General features: G+C 44.4%; 2 protein-coding genes and 1 non-coding gene across 9 annotated transcripts in view; 1 reads left to right on the forward strand and 2 right to left on the reverse strand.

The window, feature by feature from the left end:
* The window catches only part of LOC129815220 (ubiquitin-associated protein 2-like), a 32,737-nt gene extending 23,692 nt beyond the window's left edge, over positions 1-9,045 (forward strand). For 4 of the 5 annotated variants that reach the window (XM_055868804.1, XM_055868801.1, XM_055868803.1 and 1 more), the window contains exons 21-27: positions 3,234-3,284; positions 3,387-3,477; positions 3,658-4,026; positions 4,139-4,243; positions 7,422-7,492; positions 7,743-7,925; positions 8,290-9,045. In XM_055868804.1, the coding sequence (XP_055724779.1) occupies positions 3,234-3,284; positions 3,387-3,477; positions 3,658-4,026; positions 4,139-4,243; positions 7,422-7,492; positions 7,743-7,925; positions 8,290-8,385 (966 nt within the window). In that variant the 3' untranslated portion in view covers positions 8,386-9,045. The remainder of the gene's footprint in view (positions 1-3,233; positions 3,285-3,386; positions 3,478-3,657; positions 4,027-4,138; positions 4,244-7,421; positions 7,493-7,742; positions 7,926-8,289) is intronic. The other variant, XM_055868802.1, reaches the window with a different exon arrangement.
* Positions 9,046-13,116: 4,071 nt separating this feature from the next.
* LOC129815221 (nucleolar protein 56-like) lies at positions 13,117-21,176 on the reverse strand. 3 transcript variants are annotated; one of them, XM_055868807.1, is made up of 12 exons: positions 21,069-21,176; positions 17,652-17,741; positions 17,441-17,555; positions 17,022-17,186; positions 16,591-16,789; positions 16,152-16,339; positions 15,708-15,859; positions 15,412-15,512; positions 14,975-15,123; positions 14,573-14,694; positions 13,973-14,074; positions 13,117-13,708 (listed from the first exon to the last, which is right to left on the reverse strand). In XM_055868807.1, the coding sequence occupies exons 1-12, from the start codon at positions 21,069-21,071 to the stop codon at positions 13,574-13,576; spliced, it is 1,521 nt and encodes a 506-aa protein (XP_055724782.1). In that variant the 5' UTR covers positions 21,072-21,176; the 3' UTR covers positions 13,117-13,573. The 3 variants fall into 3 exon arrangements, with proteins under 3 accessions (XP_055724782.1, XP_055724781.1, XP_055724783.1); XM_055868806.1 differs by having other exon boundaries at positions 13,117-13,711; XM_055868808.1 differs by lacking the exon at positions 13,117-13,708 and adding an exon at positions 13,755-13,890.
* Positions 14,161-14,227, reverse strand: LOC129816075 (small nucleolar RNA SNORD57). The gene has a single exon (XR_008753518.1). It is a non-coding gene; the product is annotated as a small nucleolar RNA SNORD57 (small nucleolar RNA).
* Positions 21,177-21,532: the final 356 nt, after the last annotated feature.

Raw genomic sequence — 21,532 nt, forward strand, 5'->3', positions numbered from 1 at the left:
AGTAAAATGCACATGCCAGCCCGCTTGGAGTTTCAGAAACAAGATTCTCTGGTCTGATGAAACCAAAAATGATCTCTTTGGCCTGAATGCCAAGCGTCGCATTTGGAGGAAACCTGGCACCATCTCTACGGTGAAGCATGGTGGTGGCAGCAACATGCTGTGGGGATGTTTTTCAGCGGCAGGGACTGGGCGACTCGTCAGGATCGAGAGAAAGATCAATGGCGCAATGTACAGAGAGATCCTTGATGAAAACCTGCTCTAGAGTGTTCAGTACCTGAGACTGGGACGAAGTTTCACCTTCCAACAAGACAACGACGCTAAGCACACAGCCAAGACAATGTAGGAGTGGTCTCTGAATGTCCATGAGTTGCCCAGCCAGAGCACGGACTAGGACCCGAGCAAACATTTCTGGAGAGACCTGAAAATAGCTGTGCAGCAACTCTCCCCATCCAACCTGACAGCTTGCGATGATTTTTAGAGAAGAATGGGAGAAACTCCCCAAATACAGATGTACCAAGCTTGTAGTGTCATACCCTGTAATCGCCAAAGGTGCTTCAACAAAGTACTGAGTAAAGGGTCTGAATGCTTATATAAATGTGATATTTCAGTGTTTTATTTTTAATACATTTGCAAACATTTCTAAGCCTGCATTTTTCCCTCATCAATGTGGTAAAAGTCAAGGCATTTGAATACTTTACGAATGCACTGTATATTTGCTACTGCTCGACTAAAAAAAATATTAGTCGATCAACAGCCTATCGAACAAACAATCGACAAGTTGAATAATTGCGGTCAGCCCTAATATGTATCCAATTACATTTTAAAATAGTTTAGATTAAAATGGTCTCATATGATTTTGCCGAAGGAACATTTTAAATATTGTTGTTTAAAAAAGTGTTTTACTGAAAGAAATTGAATATACACTGAACAAAAATATAAATGCAATATGCAACAATTTCATAGATTTGACTGAGTTGCAGTTCATATCAGGGAATCTGTCAATTTGAAATAAATTCATTAGGCCCTAATCTATGGATTTCACATGACTGAGAATACAGATATTCATCTGTTGGTTACAGATACAATACCTTTTTAAATAAATAAAAAAGGTAGTGGGGTGGATCAGAAAACCAGTCAGTATCTGGTGAGAGCAAAATTTGCCTCATGCAGCGCTACACATCTCCTTAGCATAGAGTTGGTTGTGGATTGTTGTCCCACTCCTCTTCAATGGCTGTGTGAGGTTTCTGGATATTGGCGGGAACTGGAACACTGATACATGTAGATCCAGAGCATCCCAAACATGCTCAATGGGTGACATGTCTGGTGAGTATGCATGCCATGGAAGAACTGGGACATTTTCAGCTTCCAGGAATTGTGTACAGATCCTTGCGACATGGGGCTGTGCATTATCATGCTGAAACCTGAGGTGATGACGGTGGATGAATGGCATGACAATGGGCCTCAGGATCTCCACACATTTATCTCTGTGCATTCAAATTGCCATCGATAAAATGCAATTGTGTTTGTTCGTAGTTTATGCCTGCCCATACCATAACCCCACCTTGGGGCACTCTGTTTACAACATTGACATCGGCAAATCGCTCACCCACACGACGCCTTACACGCTGTCTGCCATCTGCCCGGTACAGTTGAAACCAGGATTCATCCATGAAGAGCACACTTCTCCAGCGTGGCAGTGGCCATCGGAGGTGAGCATTTGACCACTGAAGTTGATTACGACGCCGAACTGCAGTCAGGTCAAGACCCCGGTGAGGACGATGAGCAAGTACTAAGAATGCACTCAACATGCTGTATAGGGCCATAAGCAAACAAGAAAATGCTCATCCAGAGTCATTGCTCCTAGTGGCCGGTGATTTTAATACAGGGAAAGTAAAATACGCTTTACCTAATTTCTACCAGCATGTCACCTGTCAACTAAAGGACAAATCTAGATTACCTTTACTCCACACGCAGATATGCATACAAAGCTCTTCATTTGGCAAATCTGACCACAACTGTATCCTCATAATTTCTGCAAGCAAAAACTCTAGTGACGCGCTCAATACAGAAGTTGTCCGATGAAGTGGATGCTAAGATATAGGACTGTTGCCTTAGTACAGACTAAAATATGTTCTGTGACTCATCCGGTGGTATTGAGGAGTTTACCACATCAGTCACTGGCTTCATTAATAAGTGCATCGACAATGTCATCCTCACAGTGACTACGTACATATCCCAACCAGAAGCCATGGATGACGGGCAACATCCGCACTGAGCTAAAGGCTAGAGCTGCCACTTTCAAGGAGTGGAACACTAATCCGAACACTTATAACAAAAATATAGCCGTTATCGTTACTCATTGTGTATTTATTACTACATGTTATTACGGTACTACTATTATTTCTCTATTTTCTTTCTCTGCATTGTTAGGAAGGCCCCGTAAGCTTTTCACTAAGTCCAGTGGCGTAATGTACTTAAGTAAAAAATACTTTAAAGTACTACTTAAGTAATTTTTTGGGGTATCTGTACTTTACTATTTATATTTGACAACTTTTACTTTTATTTCACTACATTCCTAAAGAAAATAATGTACTTTTGACTCTATACTTGTCTATGTATTTATTATAAGTGTCCCTGATACCCAAAAGTACTTGTTACATTTTGAATGTTTAGCAGGACTGGAAAAGGGTCCAATTCCCACACGTATCAAGAGAACACGTGGTCATCCCTACTGCCTCTGATCTGGCCGACTTACTAAACACAAATGCATCATTTGTAAATGATGTTGGAATGTGCCCCTGGCTATCCCTAAAATGTAAAATCAAGTATATTTATAAAAAAAAAAGAATAATAATGGTATACTTAAGTGTATTTTAGCAATTAGATTTACTTTTGATACTTAAGTATATTTAGAACCAAATACTTTGACTTTTACTCAAGTAGTAATTTACTGGGTGACTAACTTTTACATGAGTAACTTTAAGGTATCTATACTTTTACTCAAGTATCACAATTTTTCCACCACTGACTAAGTCTACACCTGTTGTTTACGAAGCATGTGACGAATAACATTTGATTTGAATATTGTGATACTTAACCTGGTTTCAGTAACACTAGTGTGCGTGTGTGCAACTGTCTCACCTGTCGCATAAACTACTTTCAAAGCATCTGTCTTTTGTTATCTGGATTTACGATTCCTCCAATTGACTGTACTTGCCCTGTGTATTCCACAGCAGATCTATGGCTATGAGGACCTCCACATGCTACAGTCCAGACTGCCTATGGTGAGTCTCAACCTTTTACCCTTCACTAATCAATGGGAGTGTTTGTGAAAAGACAGGACAAGCATTAGGATGTCCTTTCTGATCCTTTCTCTCTGTGTAAAGCCCTCTTTGCAGGATTATTACGGAATCACATTCCCTGGCCCCACAGCACTCTCTGGCAGAGATGGGAGCCTCGCCAATAACCCCTACTCAGGTAAGCAACTCTGGCAGCGCTACTCTCAAACTTGTCGGTCAACTTATTGGAATCAGCCAAGTGAAATGTTCCAGAGAAACAAGTTCCTGTAAAAAAAAAAAAAGTATTAGTTTGAAAATAGCATCCGGCACAATCACAGACACTTAGCAGACACCTCCATGTCTCCCACCCCTTCTGCAGGTGAAGTCACAAAGTTTGGCAGGGGTGACTCCACCTCCCCTGCACCCCCCAGCAGCTTGTCAGCCCAACAGCAGCCCCAACAAGGCCAGACCCAGGCCCAGCCTCAACCCCCCCAGCCTCAAGGCCAGCCCCAGCCTCAGGGCCACCACAGCAGCCAGCAGCAGCAGGCCTTCCTCCCGCCGGGCTACAGCTACACGGGCCTGCCCTACTATCCTGGGATGCCCGGCGCTGCCTTCCAGTACGGCCACACCATGTTCATGCCCCAGGGACAAGGGCCAGCCAAACAGCACGGTGTGGGTCTGGGTAACCCCTCAGCAAGCCCCTTCCAGCAGCAGCCCAGCGGCTACGGCCAGCACACTTTCAGCTCAGGTCGGTTACAGTGAGATGGCGAGCGAGCGAGACACACACAAACACCAACAATCTAGTCGACCTCTGAGGAAAGGACAGAGTTGATGTCAGTATGTTGTTGTGGTGTCCTCAGGGTATGAGGACCTGACCCAGGGCCAAGCAGGAGTGGACTACAGCAAAGGCTACAGCAACTCATCCCAGAGCCAGGCCAAATCTGCTGCTACAGGTGCTGGTAAAGGTACATCACCCATCACTTCACTGTCATCTTACCTACCATCTGTCCCCCTATTGTTACCATGCTTGAACTAATTTGTCTCTTGAGTTGTCCATGTTTCTGTCTTTTTAATTTTTGAAAATTATAACTGGTTCTCAGCTAACTTGCCTGGTTAAATGAAGGTTAAATAAATAGATAATATTGTCAGTAACTTGTCATTTCAATAACATCTGATGCATTATTTTGAAAGTATATTGTCATAAGCTGTCCTGGCATGATTTATGAATAGCTGAAAGCTTTGGTATATCAGACTATACCATGGGTATGACAAAAATTACTTTTTACTGTTCTAATTAAGTTGGTAACCAGTTTATAATAGCAATAAGGGGGGTATTCAGACCCTTTGCTATGAGACTTGAAATTGAGCTCAGGTGCATCCTGTTTCCATTGATCATCCTTGAGATGTTTCTACAACTTGATTATAGTTGTGGTAAATCAAACCATGAGGTCGAAGGAATTGTCTGTAGAGTTTCGAGACACGATTGACTCGAGGTACAGATCTGGGGAAGAGTACCGAAAAATGTCTGCAGCATTGGTCCCCAAGAACACAGTGGCCTCCATCATTCTTAGATGGAAGAAGTTTGGAACCACCAAGACTCTTCCTAGAGCTGGCCGCCCGGCCAAACTGAGCAATCAGGGGAGAAGGGCCTTGGTCAGGGAGATGACCAAGAACCTGATGGTCACTCTGACAGGGCTCCAGAGTTCCTCTGTGGAGAGGGAGAACCTTCCAGAATGACAACCATCTTTGCAGCACTCCACCAATCAGGCCTTTTATGGTAGAGTGGCCATACGAAAACCACTCAGTAAAAGGCACATGACCACACACTTGGGGTTTGCCAAAAGACATCTAAAGACTTTCAGACCATAAGAAACAAGATTATCTGGTCTGATGAAACCAAGATTGAGCAAAGTACTGAGAGATCCTTGATGAACCTGCTCCAGAGTGCTCAGTACCTCAGACTGGGATGAAGTTTCACCTTCCAACAGGACAACAACCCTAAGCACACAGACAAGACAACACAAGAGTGGCTTCGCGACAAGTCTGAATGTCCTTGAGTGGCCCAGCCAGAGCCCAGACTTGAACCCGATCGAATATCTTTGGAGAGACCTGAAAATAGCTGTGCAGCAATGCTTCCCATCCAACCTGACAGCGCTTGAGAGGATCTGCAGAGAAGAATGGGAGAATCTCCCCAAATACAGGTGTGCCAAGCTTGTAGCGTCATACCCAAGAAGACTCGAGGTGGTAATCGCTGCTTAAGATGCTTCAACAAAGTACTGAGTAAAGGGTCTGAATACTTATGTAAATGTGGTATTTCAGTTGTTTGTTTACTTTTTATAAATCAGCAAACATTTCTAAACCGGTTTTTGCTTTGTCATTATGGGTTATTGTGTGTAGATTGAGGGGGGAAACTACACTGCTCAAAAAAATAAAGGGAACACTTAAACAACACAATGTAACTCCAAGTCAATCACACTTCTGTGAAATCAAACTGTCCACTTAGGAAGCAACACTGATTGACAATACATTTCACATGTTGCTGTGCAAATGGAATAGACAAAAGGTGGAAATTATAGACAATTAGCAAGACCCGCCCAAAACAGGAGTGATTCTGCAGGTGGTGACCACAGACCACTTCTCAGTTCCTATGCTTCCTGGCTGATGTTTTGGTCACTTTTGAATGCTGGCGGTGCTCTCACTCTAGTGGTAGCATGAGACGGAGTCTACAACCCACACAAGTGGCTCAGGTAGTGCAGTTCATCCAGGATGGCACATCAATGCGAACTGTGGCAAAAAGGTTTGCTGTGTCTGTCAGCGTAGTGTCCAGGGCATGCAGGCCCTACCAGGAGACAGGCCAGTACATCAGGAGACATGGAGGAGGCTGTAGGAGGGCAACAACCCAGCAGCAGGACCGGTACCTCCGCCTTAGTGCAAGGAGGTGCACTGCCAGCGCCCTGCAAAATGACCTCCAGCAGGCCACAAATGTGCATGTGTCAGCATATGGTCTCACAAGGGGTCTGAGGATCTCATCTCGGTACCTAATGGCAGTCAGGCTACCTCTGGCGAGCCCATGGAGGGCTGTGCGGCCCCACAAAGAAATGCCACCCCACACCATGACTGACCCATCGCCAAACCGGTCATGCTGGAGGATGTTGCAGGCAGCAGAACGTTCTCCACGGCGTCTCCAGACTCTGTCACGTCTGTCACATGTGCTCATGTGCTCAGTGTGAACCTGCTTTCATCTGTGAAGAGCACAGGGCGCCAGTGGCGAATTTGCCAATCTTGGTGTTCTCTGGCAAATGCCAAACGTCCTGCACGGTGTTGGGCTGTAAGCACAACCCCCACCTGTGGACGTCGGGCCCTCATACCACCCTCATGGAGTCTGTTTATGACCGTTTTAGCAGACACATGCACATTTGTGGCCTGCTGGAGGTCATTTTGCAGGGCGCTGGCAGTGCACCTCCTTGCACTAAGGCGGAGGTACCGGTCCTGCTGCTGGGTTGTTGCCCTCCTACGGCCTCCTCCATGTCTCCTGATGTACTGGCCTGTCTCCTGGTAGCGCCTGCATGCTCTGGACACTACGCTGACAGACACAGCAAACCTTTTTGCCACAGTTCGCATTGATGTGCCATCCTGGATGAACTGCACTACCTGAGCCACTTGTGTGGGTTGTAGACTCTGTCTCATGCTACCACTAGAGTAAGAGCACCGCCAGCATTCAAAAGTGACCAAAACATCAGCCAGGAAGCATAGGAACTGAGAAGTGGTCTGTGGTCACCACCTGCAGAATCACTCCTGTTTTGGGGGGTGTCTTGCTAATTGCCTATAATTTCCACCTTTTGTCTATTCCATTTGCACAACAGCATGTGAAATGTATTGTCAATCAGTGTTGCTTCCTAAGTGGACAGTTTGATTTCACAGAAGTGTGATTGACTTGGAGTTACATTGTGTTGTTTAAGTGTTCCCTTTATTTTTTTGAGCAGTGTATTTAATCAATTTTAGAATAGAAGAAGGCTGTAACTTAACAAAATGTGGAAAAGGTCAAGGTGTCTCAATACTTTCCGAAGGCACCGATGCCCCCCTAATTCTGTGATTTGAATGTTTGTTTTCAACTATAGTATTTTGTATTTTGTTGTACGCTAGGCGGCATCTCTGTAACGTCAGGCAACACCGGGATCCCAGAAATCAGTGGCAGTGTTTACAACAAGACCCAGGTGAGATCTTTGATGTAGTCATGTTTGTATTTCTTATTTTTTTCAGTTCATTACCATACCCATTAGTCCACCAGGGCTTATTTTCCTAGGATAAGATACACCAACACACAATAATCTCTTGTCAATTAGGATTGAAATTCTAGTCCTTGCCAGAGCTTAACAGTGATGGTATTTGTTTCTCCATGTTTGTTTTCCACCAGCGAAACCTAATCGCTGACCTCTACTTTGCTCTCCTTCCGTCTTTCTCCAGTCCTTTGATAAGCAGGGTTTCCATACGGGGACTCCCCCTCCCTTCAACCTGCCCTCAGCTCTGGGGGGTCCTGGAGGGGCCCCGGGGGGCTATGCTCCTGCCCCCTTCCTCCACATCCTGCAGCCTGCCCACCAGCAACCCCACTCCCAGATGCTGCACCATCACCTGGCTCAGGACGGACAGGTAACACACACTCCTCTCAAACACTCATCCGCCTGTAGTCTACAAGGTATTGTATAAACTTGCTTTAACATGCCACACAATGGCACTGGTTAGATGGTGGTGGACAATCCTACATGTGCTGGTGGGGTTGCAGGCTTTTTTTCCAGCCAAGCAGTATAACCTACCCGTCAAGTCTTCAATCAAGGCTGATTTAGGTCAATCAGATATATTGCTGCTTGAACAAAAGCCTGCACTCACACAAGCCATCACATAGCCCACCTCTGGTTTATATTCCCATTACGTCTTTGTTGTGTATCAGTGTGGTACCTTACTTGTGATGGTCATGTCCAGTTTGTGACGGTGTACTCGTCTCCTCCGTTTGCAGGGCGGTCCTAGCCAGCGAGGCCAGTCTAGCAGCATCCAGCAGAAGAGCCAGGTCAACAAGTCCAGCTACGGCAGCTCCCCATACTGGGGCAACTGACAGGGCTGTGTGTCTGAGTGTATATACTGCAGCGTGCCCACCTATCTTGACTGATCAGACCATCGAAGGACATACCATTTTACAGCACCGAGCTAAAACACACTACCACCCCCCCCCCCCCCCCCCTCAATATTCCCCCTTTCAAATTTATGGCTGTTGTATGTAAAATATATTTATGTATGTATTTATACAGTATATATGTATTGGTAGGACATGAAATGTGGTTTTCTGCATTTGTTTTATTTTTTTGAAGGATGTTTTATTTCAAAATGTCAGGAAGATGAGCATCAAAGATCATGAGAAGTAATTATGAAGTTGATGGTGAATATACTTGAACCAGAACAAGCATCATGTGGCGTGGCCGATTTTTGTATGCATACATGACCCTGATGTACATTACTGCTAAGCATCATTTTTCATGGTGAAGCCTTTTTTTTAAAGCTTTTTTTTTTTTTTTTTGTAACTTCGGTCTCTCCCATCTGAACTCTTTTCTATTGAGGGTGACTTAAGTTGATAGCTTGAGTTTTTTTTTTTTTTGGCCCCTTTATCCCAACATTTGATTCCCACCTTTAGTTGGCTGACGTGTGACAGCCAGGCATTGGATGTCAATAACATTGGTTTAATCTTCATTGTCCAACAAATAAAAGTTCTGAACAGTTATGAATTATAAATGTATTTTATTGGATTATTATACAAAACATTGCAGATCCACATGATACCGTACTGTAAACCAGTCACTCATAGCATATTCTTGTGATTCAACACATGTACTCAACCATTGGTTTAGTCACCCAACTCACAGGGTGAAATAAACTCCTTTCCCACTTTGAAACTAAGATACAAAGGTTTGATCTTTGGAAGCTTGCTTACATGTAGTGACAACATGCCTTGTACTTTGTTTAGTTATTCAAAGTTCACTAACGTTCCATTAGCTGTGTTCGGGAATTGTCTACTCTGCATGACACCCCATTTACCGGGCAACAATCTCAAGGATAAGCAAGCAGGGACTGTCCATGATTTGATTCATACATTTTTTTCCTTAAATTTGCAATCTGCAGTTTCATGAATACCATGTATGACCATTATGCAGAAGGCAGGCTCTTAAAATGTATATTTCCAGTTGTAAACTATTGTACACAACACAATTACAGAAAAGCAACAATACAGATTGCTAGGGATTCGAGTTGACATGATGCAATGAGCGCGCAACTAGCTGCAGTCATTCCTGGCTCAGGAAACTTCAAAGATAAGATTGCATTAGCTGCAATTCTAGCCACATGGAAATACACTGAACCAAAATAAACGCAACTTGTGATGGATTTTACTGAGTTAGTCAATTGACATAAGGTATCTGTTTTCCATAGATTAGGGCCTAATTTAAGATAGGGGTGTAGATCATAAAAACAGTATCTGGTGACCTCTTCAATGGCTGTGCGAAGTTGCTGGATATTGGCGGGACCTAGAAAATGCTGTTGTACACGTATACCCGTCTACACATTATGCCCTGAATCTATTCTACCACGCCCAGAAATGTGCTCCTTTTTATTCTTTGTCCCCAATGCTCTAGATGACCAGATTTTTATTTTCTTTACCCCCCTTTTCGTGGTATCCAATTGTTAGTAATTACTATCTTGTCTCATCGCTACAACTCCTGTGCATATATGTTATGCACAGGAGATATGCAACTGTTCAGGGAAGTCAGGAACCAATACACGCAGTCAGTCAGGAAAGCAAAGGCTAGCATTTTCAAGCAGAAATTTGCATCCTGTAGCTCTAACTCCAAACAGTTTTGGGACACTGTAAAGTCCATAGAGAACAAGAGCACCTCCTCCCAGCTGCCCACTGCACTGAGGCTAGGTAACACGGTCACCACCGATAAATCCATGATAATCGAACATTTCAGTAACGGCTGGCCATGCCTTCCTCCTGGCTACTACAACCCCAGCCAACAGCTCCGCCCCCACCGCAGCTACTCGCCTGAGCCTCCCCAGCTTCTTCTTCACCCAAATCCAGATAGCAGATGTTCTGAAAGAGCTGCAAAACCTGGACCCGTACAAATCAGCTGGGCAATCTGGACCCTCTCTTTCTAAAACTATCCACCGCCATTGTTGAAACCCCTATTACCAGCCTGTTCAACCTCTTTCGTATCGTCCGAGATCCCTAAAGATTGGAAAGGTGCCGCGGTCACCCCCCTCTTCAAAGGGGGTGACACTCTAGACTCAAACTGCTATAGACCTATATCTATCCTGTACTGCCTCTCTAAAGTCTTCGAAAGCCAAGTTAATAAACAGATCACTGACCATTTCAAATCCCACCGTACCTTCTCCGCTGTGCAATCCGGTTTCCGAGCTGGTCATGGGTGCACCTCAGCCACGCTCAAGGTACTAAACGATATCATAACCGCCATCAATAAGACAGTACTGTGCAGCCGTCTTCATCGACCTGGCCAAGGCTTTCGACTCTGTCAATCACCGTATTCTTATCGGCAGACTCAATAGCCTTGGTTTCTCTAATGACTGCCTCGCCTGGTTCACCAACTACTTTGCAGACAGAGTTCAGTGTGTCAAATCAGAGGGCCTGTTGTCCAGACCTCTGGCAGTCTCTATGGGGGTACCACAGGGTTCAATTCTCGGGCCGACTCTTTTCTCTGTATATATCAATTATGTCGCTCTTGCTGCGGGTGATTCCCTGATCCACCTCTACGCAGACGACACCATTCTGTATACTTCTGGCCCTTCCTTGGACAGTGTGCTAACTAACCTCCAAACGAGCTTCCATGCCACACAACACTCCTTCCGTGGACTCCAACTGCTCTTAAATGCTAGTAAAAACCAAATGCATGCTTATCAACCGTTTGCTGTCCGCACCCGCCCGCCCGACCAGCATCACCTCCCTGGACGGTTCTGACCTAGAATATGTGGACAACTACAAATACCTAAGTGTCCGGCTACACTGTAAACTCTCCTTCTAGACTCATATTAAACATCTCAATCCAATCCAAAATCAAATCTAGAATCGGCTTTCCATTTCGCAACAAAGCCTCCTTCACTCACGCCGCCAAACTTACCCTAGTGTAACAGTATAACTTTAAACCGTCCCCGCGCCGCCGGGGACCCTCTGCACACATCAACAACAGTCTCCCACGAAGCGTCGTTACCAATCGCTCCACAAAAGCCGCGGCCCTTGCAGAGCAAGGGGCAACACTACATCTAGGTTTCAGAGCAAGTGACGTAACTGATTGAAACGCTACTAGCGCGCACCCGCTAACTAGCTAGCCATTTCACATCCGTTACACTAGTAAAACTGACTATCCTACCGATCCTCGACGATGTCATCTACAAAATAGCTTCCAATACTCTAATCAGCAAACTGGATGCAGTCTATCACAGGGCCATGCGTTTTGTTACCAAAGCACCTTATACCACCCACCACTGCGACCTGTATGCTCTAGTCGGCTGGCCCTAGCTACATATTCGTCGCCAGACCCACTGGCTCCAGGTCATCTATAAGTCTATGCTAGGTAAAGCTCCGCCTTATCTCAGTTCACTGGTCACGATAACAACACCCACACGTAGCACACCTTCCAGAAGGTATATCTCACAGATCAACCCCAAAGCCAACACCCCATTTGGCCGCCTTTCCTTCCAGTTCTCTGCTGCCAGTGACTGGAACGAATTGCAAAAATCGCTGAAGCTGGAGGCTTATATTTCCCTCACCAACTTTAAACATCAGCTATCTGAGCAGCTAACCGATCACTGCAGCCGTATATAGTCCATCTGTAAGTAGCACACCCAATCTACCTACCTCATCCCCATACTGTTATTTACTTTTCTGCTCTTTTGCACATCTGCTCATTTATCACTCCAGTGTTAAGCTGCTAAATTGTAATTCTTCTACTATGGCCTATTTATTGCCTACCTCGTGCCTTTTGCACACACTCTATAGACTTAATTTTTTCTACTGTCATTGACTTGTGTTATTGGCTTGTTTATTCCATGTGTAACTCTGTTGTCTGTGTCACACTACTTTGCTTGATCTTGGCCAGGTCGCAGTTGTAAATGAGACCTTGTTCTCAACTAGCCTACCCGGTTAAATAAAGGTGGAAAATATAAATATATCCAGAGCATCCCAAATATGCTCAATGGGTAACAAGTATGCGGACCATGGAGGAACTGGGACATTTTCAGCTCCCGTGAATTGTGTATAGATCCTTATGACATGAGGCTGCGGATGAATGGCACGATAATGGGGACTCAGGATCTCATCACAGTATCTCGGCATGCAAATTGCCATCGATAAAATGCAATTGTGTTTGTCTGCCCATACCATAACCCCAGGATGGGGCACCGTTGACATCAGCAAACCGCTTACCCACAACGCCATACACGGTCTGCCCAGTACATTTGAAAACAGAATTCATCCGTGAAGAGCCCACTTCTCCAGCGTGTCAGTGGCCATCGAAGGTGAGCATTTTCCCACTGAAGTCAGGTCAAGAATTGCAGATGAGCAGATGAACGCACTTCCAAAATGACGCCTGAATCGGCTTATGTCGGAGAAATGTACATGCCTGCAGTCAGCATGCCAATTGCACATTTTAGTGGCCTGTTAACACACATGGTGCATCTGTGTAATAAACGTGCTATTTAATCAGCTTCTGGATATGCCACACCTGTCAGACATGATTAGAAATGCTCACTAGCAGGGAAGTAAACAAATTTGAGTGAAACTAGCTGTGTGTATGGAACATCGATGCAATCTTGTATTTCAGCTGATGAAACATGTTGCATTTATATATTTTTTCAGTATATTTCAGACATCGGATAGGTAGCATATATAATATTTAGTTGAAAAATGGTTGAAAGCAAGGTTACGCGGAACATATTTGATAGAGAAAATGGACATGAAAATATTTACATAACAGGGATGTATAATTACATTAACCTCAAGGCACTGAGCTGAATATTCACTTTCAGTGTGAAGTGCATTGAGGATAGGGAGGGGAAGGTATAAAATTGAGACAAACACTGATTACACAAGTCAATCTGCTTCCAACCTCATTGAGTGGTTTAAGTAAAAAATAAAAAAAAATACTGTACAGAACTAAGAAATTTGCAGTCTCATCCAAATCCTCTATTCAACATTTTTCTTCTCCGTCTGGGGGGCCTCTTCAGCCACCACCTCTATTGCCTCACTTTCGTTTCTTTTTCTTTTTGGCTATGCGGTCTCCATTCTCGGTTGCTGGAGCCTCCTCCTTCATTTGGACAGCTTCCTCTGCTGCGTGCTTCCTTTTCTTCTTTACCACAGCGACGACGTCACATTCTCCCTTCTCACCATTAGCATAAACCCATAATAGAAAACACATTAGGATGTTTCATAATTTCGCCATGGCATAAGTTTTAATTGCAGTAGGACAAGAGATGTAATGTCCGACTCACTTCAGTGATTTGGTCTACAGTAGAAGACCAGCCAATGGTTCGGAGTCAAGTTAGTTTAGCATGTCGTACACTGAGAGAGAACCATGTAGAAGGGTCAAATCCCAAATCTAAACATGCTTTCAGTTTCCGGACACAGCTAAACCAATACATACCTCTTCATCGCCTGTGGAAAGGGCTGCCAGCTTCTCCCGCTTCCTACGTTTCTTCTCCTTTTTCTCCAATTTGATCTTTATCTCAGCTGCCACCTCTCCTGCCTAGGAGTGGTAAGCCAAACAGCATGGTTAAACAGCGAATACTTCTAGAAGACTAGCTGCTAGTGGCACTGATGTGCTTTGGAGCTGTGTCAGGCTCATTAAATCAGTTAAACCCCCACGTTTGAGTCGGGGAAAGTGTCGTCATCACTCACAGCAGATTAGCTAAACATCTACAAGGAAAAAGAGTCCTAAAAGCAGGGTTCATACACATTGACAGATGGAATTTCATTACTTGTAACCAAATTTCCCATGACCAACACATACAAATGTACACGTAATGTATTGACACTGAGAGGCTGCTCTCTGATCCCATGCTTAAAATTCCATTTACAGAAATGTCCATTACGTTTCAGATTTGATGATTTTCTAAAACTCTTCCAGGCCTAGAAATCAAAATTTAAAAATTCCATTACTTCAGATTTTTATTACCGTACAAAAACTGTAAAAGCATGCTCACAAACCCAAGAAAATTAATCCCATGTCAGTGACATAGCTCACCTGTATCACAGCCTCTTTCATGACATCCAGGTTCTTGCGAGGCGCCTCGCCCGTCTCGTAGAATGACAGGCGCTCCTCCACCTGGTCACGGAGCTTGTCGCCAAACACACAGGTGGGCACCTCTGTCAGAGGGAGGGAGAGGAAACGTCAATACCACCACAAGAGAGCACAGGGCAGCAGTAGTCAAGAGACCAAAGCCTTGCTCAGTATTTAGCAAGTCACCATCATCTACCCAGAGGTGGATTACTGTTGACGAAAAATAAGAACATCATTGCAAATAATCCAAACGAGTCATTATAAACAGGACCCGAAACAGACCGCTGAGAGGACCTTGATCTACTAGGCCCAAGCAAAGTTTGTCCTCTGCTCTCCCCATGGGTTAACAGACATCTTAATACTCACCAGAGAAGGCATCGATTCGTGAGGCGATTGTGCACTTGTTGGCGAGGTAACGGGAGATACGCCCTTTGTTCTTGGCGGCAGCACGGCCAATGAAAGTTGAGTGGAAGATGAGACCGTACTTAGGAGTGTTGCCACGGGTCTTCAGAGCCCTGTGTGGTGGGAATGGATGTTGGGTTTCCAGTGAAAGTCACTTTGGAAACATGTTCCAACCGTTGATTGTTGATTCTTCTACACAATAATCTATTGGTTGAGTATGGCATGTAGGAGCTACAGTATCTACCTCTGCGCACTAGGCAGCTGCTCAGACTGTGGGGGTGCGTAAGGGAGAGGGATCACTCTGAAGGGGTCACACCACCAGTCACCCTTCTCTGCTTAGCCCCAGCCCTGCCATCACAGTAGCTGCCAGTTTCCCCAGCAGGGAGTGGGTGCCCCAGTACCTGAACAGGGCCTTCTCAGCACCCAGGATCTGCACGGTGGAGGCTGGGTACTTGGCCAGGTTGGTCAGGCTGCCAGCATGGGAGATCAGACGTGCTCCCACCTAAAGGAAAAAACACCACGTCAGAGGTTGGCCGATGAACATTTCCCCATGAGCGAAGGTGTCAGGGACTGTCAGCACCGATGGAAGACTCAACACAAAGAATTCAGGGGATTGACAGATTTGGTATAAACATCATTCGGTCCCCTTAGGAAGAGTATGTAGATTGGACATTTGCTGAATCTAATTACTACGCACCACATCTCCTATAAGGGCAGCCAGGTTGGGGGCCACCTGGCTCATCTTAGAGCGTAGGTACTCCTGGAGTTCCAGCCTGTAGGCGGCTAGTGAGACCACACGGTTGGAGAACCTCTCAATGTTGATCAGGTCAATGGGAGAGATGTCCATGCCTACAGAAAGCCAGGGGAAAACAGTTTCAGCAGCAGTCTCGATACCCAGACACGGAAATTCAATGTACAAACATCTCCACTGTGAAGACAAGGGAAGATGACTGAAATATACGTTTTGTATCTCCCGACAGGATCCGCAGTGAGGATTTGAGCCTACACGACAGGTTTATGAGAGAACCATCATACTCTACCCCTCTGTGTTGGTCATATAGGACACTTAAAGTCCCAGATGGGCAAAAAAGGGGGTGGTTTTATAAGTGTGTATAATATACTGTGTGGCTTGGCTACTGACCCATGGAGCTGCGGGATGCCTCCAGGACAGCCTGGGCCTTAGTACTGTCCATCACTACCTCCTCCAGGCTCTCTAGACTCTCCTCGCTCAGCTCCTTTCTGTTGCCAATCAGTTGGGCCATCTTGCAGTACGTAGAGTTGTCAGTCACTATCTTGATCAGCTCTGGGAAGTGGTAGCCATACCACTCACTATAAAGCAGAAGGGGAGGGGCGAGCAGAAGTTGTTAGGATAGTCTCAACCAGGTTGAAGGCATACCTGACATTTATACTGCGGGACTGTCAGCACCGATGGAACACTCAACATAAAGAGTTCAGGGGATTGACAGATTTGGTATAATCATCATTTGGTCCCGTTAGTAAGACTGCCAAGTGGATGGTTGTTGGGTCTACTACTACGTACCCTATGAGGGAGACTTGACATTCACAGCAGCTGTACGTACCGCACACGCATGGAGAACGTGTTGATGTCCTTGTCCAGCTGGTCCAGGAGAGCGATGGACTGGATGATCATGTTGTCGGACCTGTTGACGTTGAACTTGACCTTGGCTCTGGAGTAGCTGTGGCCCAGACCTAGTTGGGCCTTGGAGGCAGCCTGGGCAGTCAGCCCCTTTACCAAGGAGTGGAAGTGGAGACGCACACCTTCAGGGGAGAGATGGGTAGTGACATTGAGTATGCACGGTGGAGGCACTTTCACGACCTGTTCAGATTGTCAGTATAAACCATCACGAGGGTCAGGGGTTGATTATATTGACATCACCACAGGCCAGGTATCGCCAGCTACACACAAGTTACTAGTCACAACATAAAAGATGAGATGACAACCCCCCCCCCCCCCCAAATTACTTTTACTGTAGTTCATGCGAGTCCTCACCTCTCAGTATCTCTGACACCACTCCACCAGTCTGGATAGACAGGCCCAGCTCCTCCTGCAAAGCTCCTCCTATCTTGGCATCACCCACCCCCAGCATCGCTTTCTTCTTACCCCCTATGGGCAGGTTAGTCTCCAGGAACAGCTTCAGGTCAGCGTGGACCACACCTGAAACAAGTCAGGGTGTCATGAGGAAATGTTTTAATTATTTATAATAGACTAAGATAAGATAATCAGTTGGGGGTGTGTTGAAACATACATAGTGACTAATGCCATCTGGTATCATAAAGAGAGCCAGGCCCAGATGTTCAGGTTTGATGATACGTGTCAGCACATTGATTCAGTGGATTGGCAGATTTTTGATACAGCTTTACATCTGAGCAAGGACTAGAACGTAAGTAAATTAAAGCAAACAAACTCACCTTCCGATATAGCGTTAATATTTTCTAGTGCAGCCTGAGCAGACTTGAATGGGAAGAAAGCAGCGAGGCTCACCATACCATGGAATTTCCCCATGTTTAGAATGCAGTCTTCAACCTGTGGAATATGGGTAATTAGTAACTTGGCTCAACGGTCATCAATTATGGGTATAGTCTAATAAAAAATAACATATTTGGAAGTGGTTATTCGTACCCGAGGCAAAAGCATGCCAATTTCTTCCACCTCCTTGACAACAAAGAGTGCATACCCGGCTGCATGCTCAAAGAGCACTTGCAACAGCACCTGCAAAAGACAGAGCAGGTTAAAATGTTTGTCACTGTTTTTACAGTATCGAATGTGGCTAACAAAATAATGGAATCACAATGCAAGTAGCGAAACATTATGGGGCTTGGGCAATAACGCACTGCTTGCATTTAGCTGAGGAACATGCAACTCAGTTCACACACACACACAGGCAGTCAAGTTTTGATAACGTTGTTGCTCACACATCCCGCTACCAGGTGAGTTACCGTCAGTCAATTTGAATAAAAAATGTAATTCTGAAAACATTTAAACTGTACAACTTCAGTCCTTCCGCAGTGTTGAAATTCATACGTTTACTATTATTTTGTAATGGCGAATATACTTTGCCCCCTCGTGTGCACCAACTTAACCCGAGAGTCAGTTGGGTCCATGCCACCTGGAATCCTTGTGACAACCATTTTTATTTTAACTAGGCAAGTCAGTTAAGAACAAATTCTTATTTACAATGACGGCCTAGGAACAGTGAGTAAACTGCCTTGTTCATGGGCAGAACTGTACCTTGTCAGCTCAGGGATTCGATCTGGCAACATTTTGGTTACTGGCCCAATGCTCTAACCACCAGGCTGGCTACCTGCCGCCCAAACCATACCACCCATTGAAGATGAAATAAATGGTTAGAGTAAGGGTATGGACGTCCCAAGGATTCTTGAATGGGCAGACCGATTGAATTGGCACATGCTGACTTCAGCAACAAATGAAAACATCAGTTGTATTCAATACGTATTTATTCAAAAGTATGAATTTCAGGACTGCAGTTGTACAGGAAAGCGTTTTCGGAATCAACCGATGACAAAACCCAACTCTGCCCCGATATGCCCTCAACTATCACCCAGCCGGTATACTGCCATGATGGAAATAGCCACGCGGTGCAGATAATGCCAAGTGGACAAGAGAAAGGATGTTTAGCGAGAATAAAGTCACATGCCAGAAGTGGACTATGGTCAGCGCAGCCTACGGGTCGTGTATACCCAACAAAAATAAATGCAACAAGTTAGTTCATAAAACAAAAATCGGCGAATTTAAATAAATTCATAATGCCCTAATCCCGCATTTCTTAAAGTGTGGGTCGCGACCCACCTTCCTGTTAATGGCGAGTCGCAACGTGTCAGTGTACATTTATAATCGTTTAATTGTTTACTGGAACTGATTTGGCCAAGTGCACCTGCACTCTCTGCTGAAGCAGCGGTCTCTGCTCAGTTTGGCAGCTGTGCGAGTGGGAGATGCCTGTGTGCTTCGCAGTTTACCGGATCTTTTTTCTGCAGTTATCTTGAAGATTACTCCGTGACACACGATGCAGCGCTGTCATTCAGGCCACAGATGCGCTGTCAGCCATTGACTTGTCATTCCCACTCGCCATCACTCACCGTTGTCATCAAATGAACTCATGCTAGCCACAGGTTCCGACTGAGCTCAATTGTCACGAAACGCATATACAGCGATGAGTTTATTTCACACAAACTGATAACGAGGAGCGCCCACAATGTGTTTTGTGTGTGGAAGTGCTTAGTATGAGACCCGCATGACAAAAAAAGTATAGCAATTATAGCAAAATTAAAGCAAGCTAGCTACTGATAGTGCAAATGAAAAATGTTCAGGCCTACTGTACATCTTACTGTAGAAAATATTGTTGAAAACTAGTCTAGGTTGGAACTGTTGCTGTTAAAATACAATAATTGATTCAATAACTGATTGAAGCAAGATGCTTTTTGAGGCCAACACACTCACACAGTTCTGGGTTGCTCATCTACAGCAGGAAGTGGTCTCCTGCCTGACTGAGAAAGCAGGAGATGTTCTGGTCCAGTTTGGCACCACATACCTATGTGAGTCGGGGTTCACAACTCTGACATACTTAAAAAACAAGTACAGGAAGAGTATGACCTCAGTGTTGCACTTGCAAAAACAGAGCCCAGAATATACATGCTCTCATTAGGAATGTTTGTTTCCTGGTCTACAGAGGTGATCAGTTTATTCCAGTTCAGAATAAAACAATATGTGTTATATTTGAACAGCAACAGTTCCAACCTAGACTTTAACAACAATAATTTCTACAGTAAGTCTGAACATTTTTCACCTTTACTGTTACTTAGGGTTGCACTATCAAAAGGCCTGTGTGTGTTCTGTTATTCATTTTAATAGCAACAGTGCCAACCTAGACAGATATGCAAGAGTGTTTTTAATGGGGGAAAATAGGTGGGGAAAGTTTAAGAACCCATGCCCTAATCTATGGATTTCACATAACTGGGCAGGGGTGCATCATGGGTGGGTCTTGGAGGGTATAGGCACACCCACTAGGCAGCAAGGCCCAGCCAATCAGAATCAGTTCCTGGGTTTATTACAGAGACCACATGAGGAGGTCCTGGGCTGGCATGGTTTGTCTGCACTGCAGAATTCTCTCTAACGACATTTGAGGTAGTTTATGGCAGACACATGAACATTCAATTCTCTGGCAACAGAGCTGTTGTACATTCCTGCAGGCAGCATGACAATTGCACACTCCCTCAAAACTTGAGACATTTGTGGCATGGTGTCGTGTGACAAAACTGCACATTGTAATGACCATGCTGTTACAACAGCTTCTTGATATGCTACACCTGTCTGGTGGCTGGATTATTTTGGCAAAGAAAAAATGATCACTAACTGGGATGTAAACACATTTCTACCCAAAATTTGAGAAACTTTTAGTGTCTATGGTTAATTTCTATTGCGTTTAGATTTAAGTTCAAAGTAGGTACTAGACGGTATTTCTCCAAAATACTGTAACGTGAAACTATTAGAATTTGCGCGTCATTAAACCAAGACAAATCACCACAACACGTGGTGACCGTAATACGCAGTACCCATGTCATGCACATTGTAAAGATATTTAAACTAGTCCATTACCTACTTAACAGTTATAGCAAATGTTTACCAAATTAGGCTGTTATCAATAGCTATGTTAAATGTGTTCATTAAATCACGTATGCTTTCCTTTCGCAAATCTGGATTTTTAACTAGACTGAGGCCTAGTCGTGAGGCTGCCAACACATTCCCAAACTTTGCTGAGAACGTTAACGTTGGGTAATGACCGTCAATTTGGAATAGAAAGCTAATTGCATGCAGTAAATATTTTATTCTGATATGATAAATCAAACACGTTTTTGTAACTATTAACTTGTTAACTCTTCACCTTTCGACCCCAAAATGAAATCTATGCCATATAAGTTAGCTAGTTGGGTAAACTAACGTTATTTTCTAAAGCATGTTTAATCATGAGTAGTTTTTGTTGGTATTTCAAATGCTGAAACGTATAACAAAAACATATCTTACCATGATTGCACAATCTCTGATGCTATGCGTGTCCTTTCCTCTGCTTCACGAATGCATAAAGACTCTTTTAGTTTTCAACACGCGGCTACATGACGGTATTACCGTGGGGTCGACTTTGTATCGCGAGATTCATGAACTCTGCGTCATGTCGTGCGCTACCTGATTGGTGAATGGTGAGCTCAGTTGGGAGGGACAGAGAAGATGGAGGGGATGCTGTAAACGAGGCTTATGGTCTTTAGGCAAATTATTACAATGGGGATTTCTATGGAGTATCACAGCCATAATATCAGCCTATATAAATACCTATAGATCTGCAAATGAATACAATCTTTAATAAGTATTTAGCTTAATCTGATTTGAATGTAATTCATTAGTCAGTCATTCAAATTGTATTCTATATTATTATTTGAAATGAATTTTAAATTAATAATGTCAATGGAGTTAGATTCTGCAATTCAACACTG

Source organism: Salvelinus fontinalis, chromosome 18, assembly GCF_029448725.1.
Source record: "Salvelinus fontinalis isolate EN_2023a chromosome 18, ASM2944872v1, whole genome shotgun sequence".
Taxonomy (NCBI): Eukaryota; Metazoa; Chordata; class Actinopteri; order Salmoniformes; family Salmonidae; genus Salvelinus; species Salvelinus fontinalis.

What these genes read in the sequence shown, in the direction of transcription:
- LOC129815221 (XM_055868806.1), bottom strand. An exon ending in TTGGCATGCTTTTGCCTCGG is followed by an intron (nt 17,556 to 17,651) that starts GTACGAATAACC and finishes CATATTCCACAG; the next exon opens with GTTGAAGACTGCATTCTAAA. An exon ending in ACGAATCGATGCCTTCTCTG is followed by an intron (nt 14,695 to 14,974) that starts GTGAGTATTAAG and finishes TCCCTCTGACAG; the next exon opens with AGGTGCCCACCTGTGTGTTT.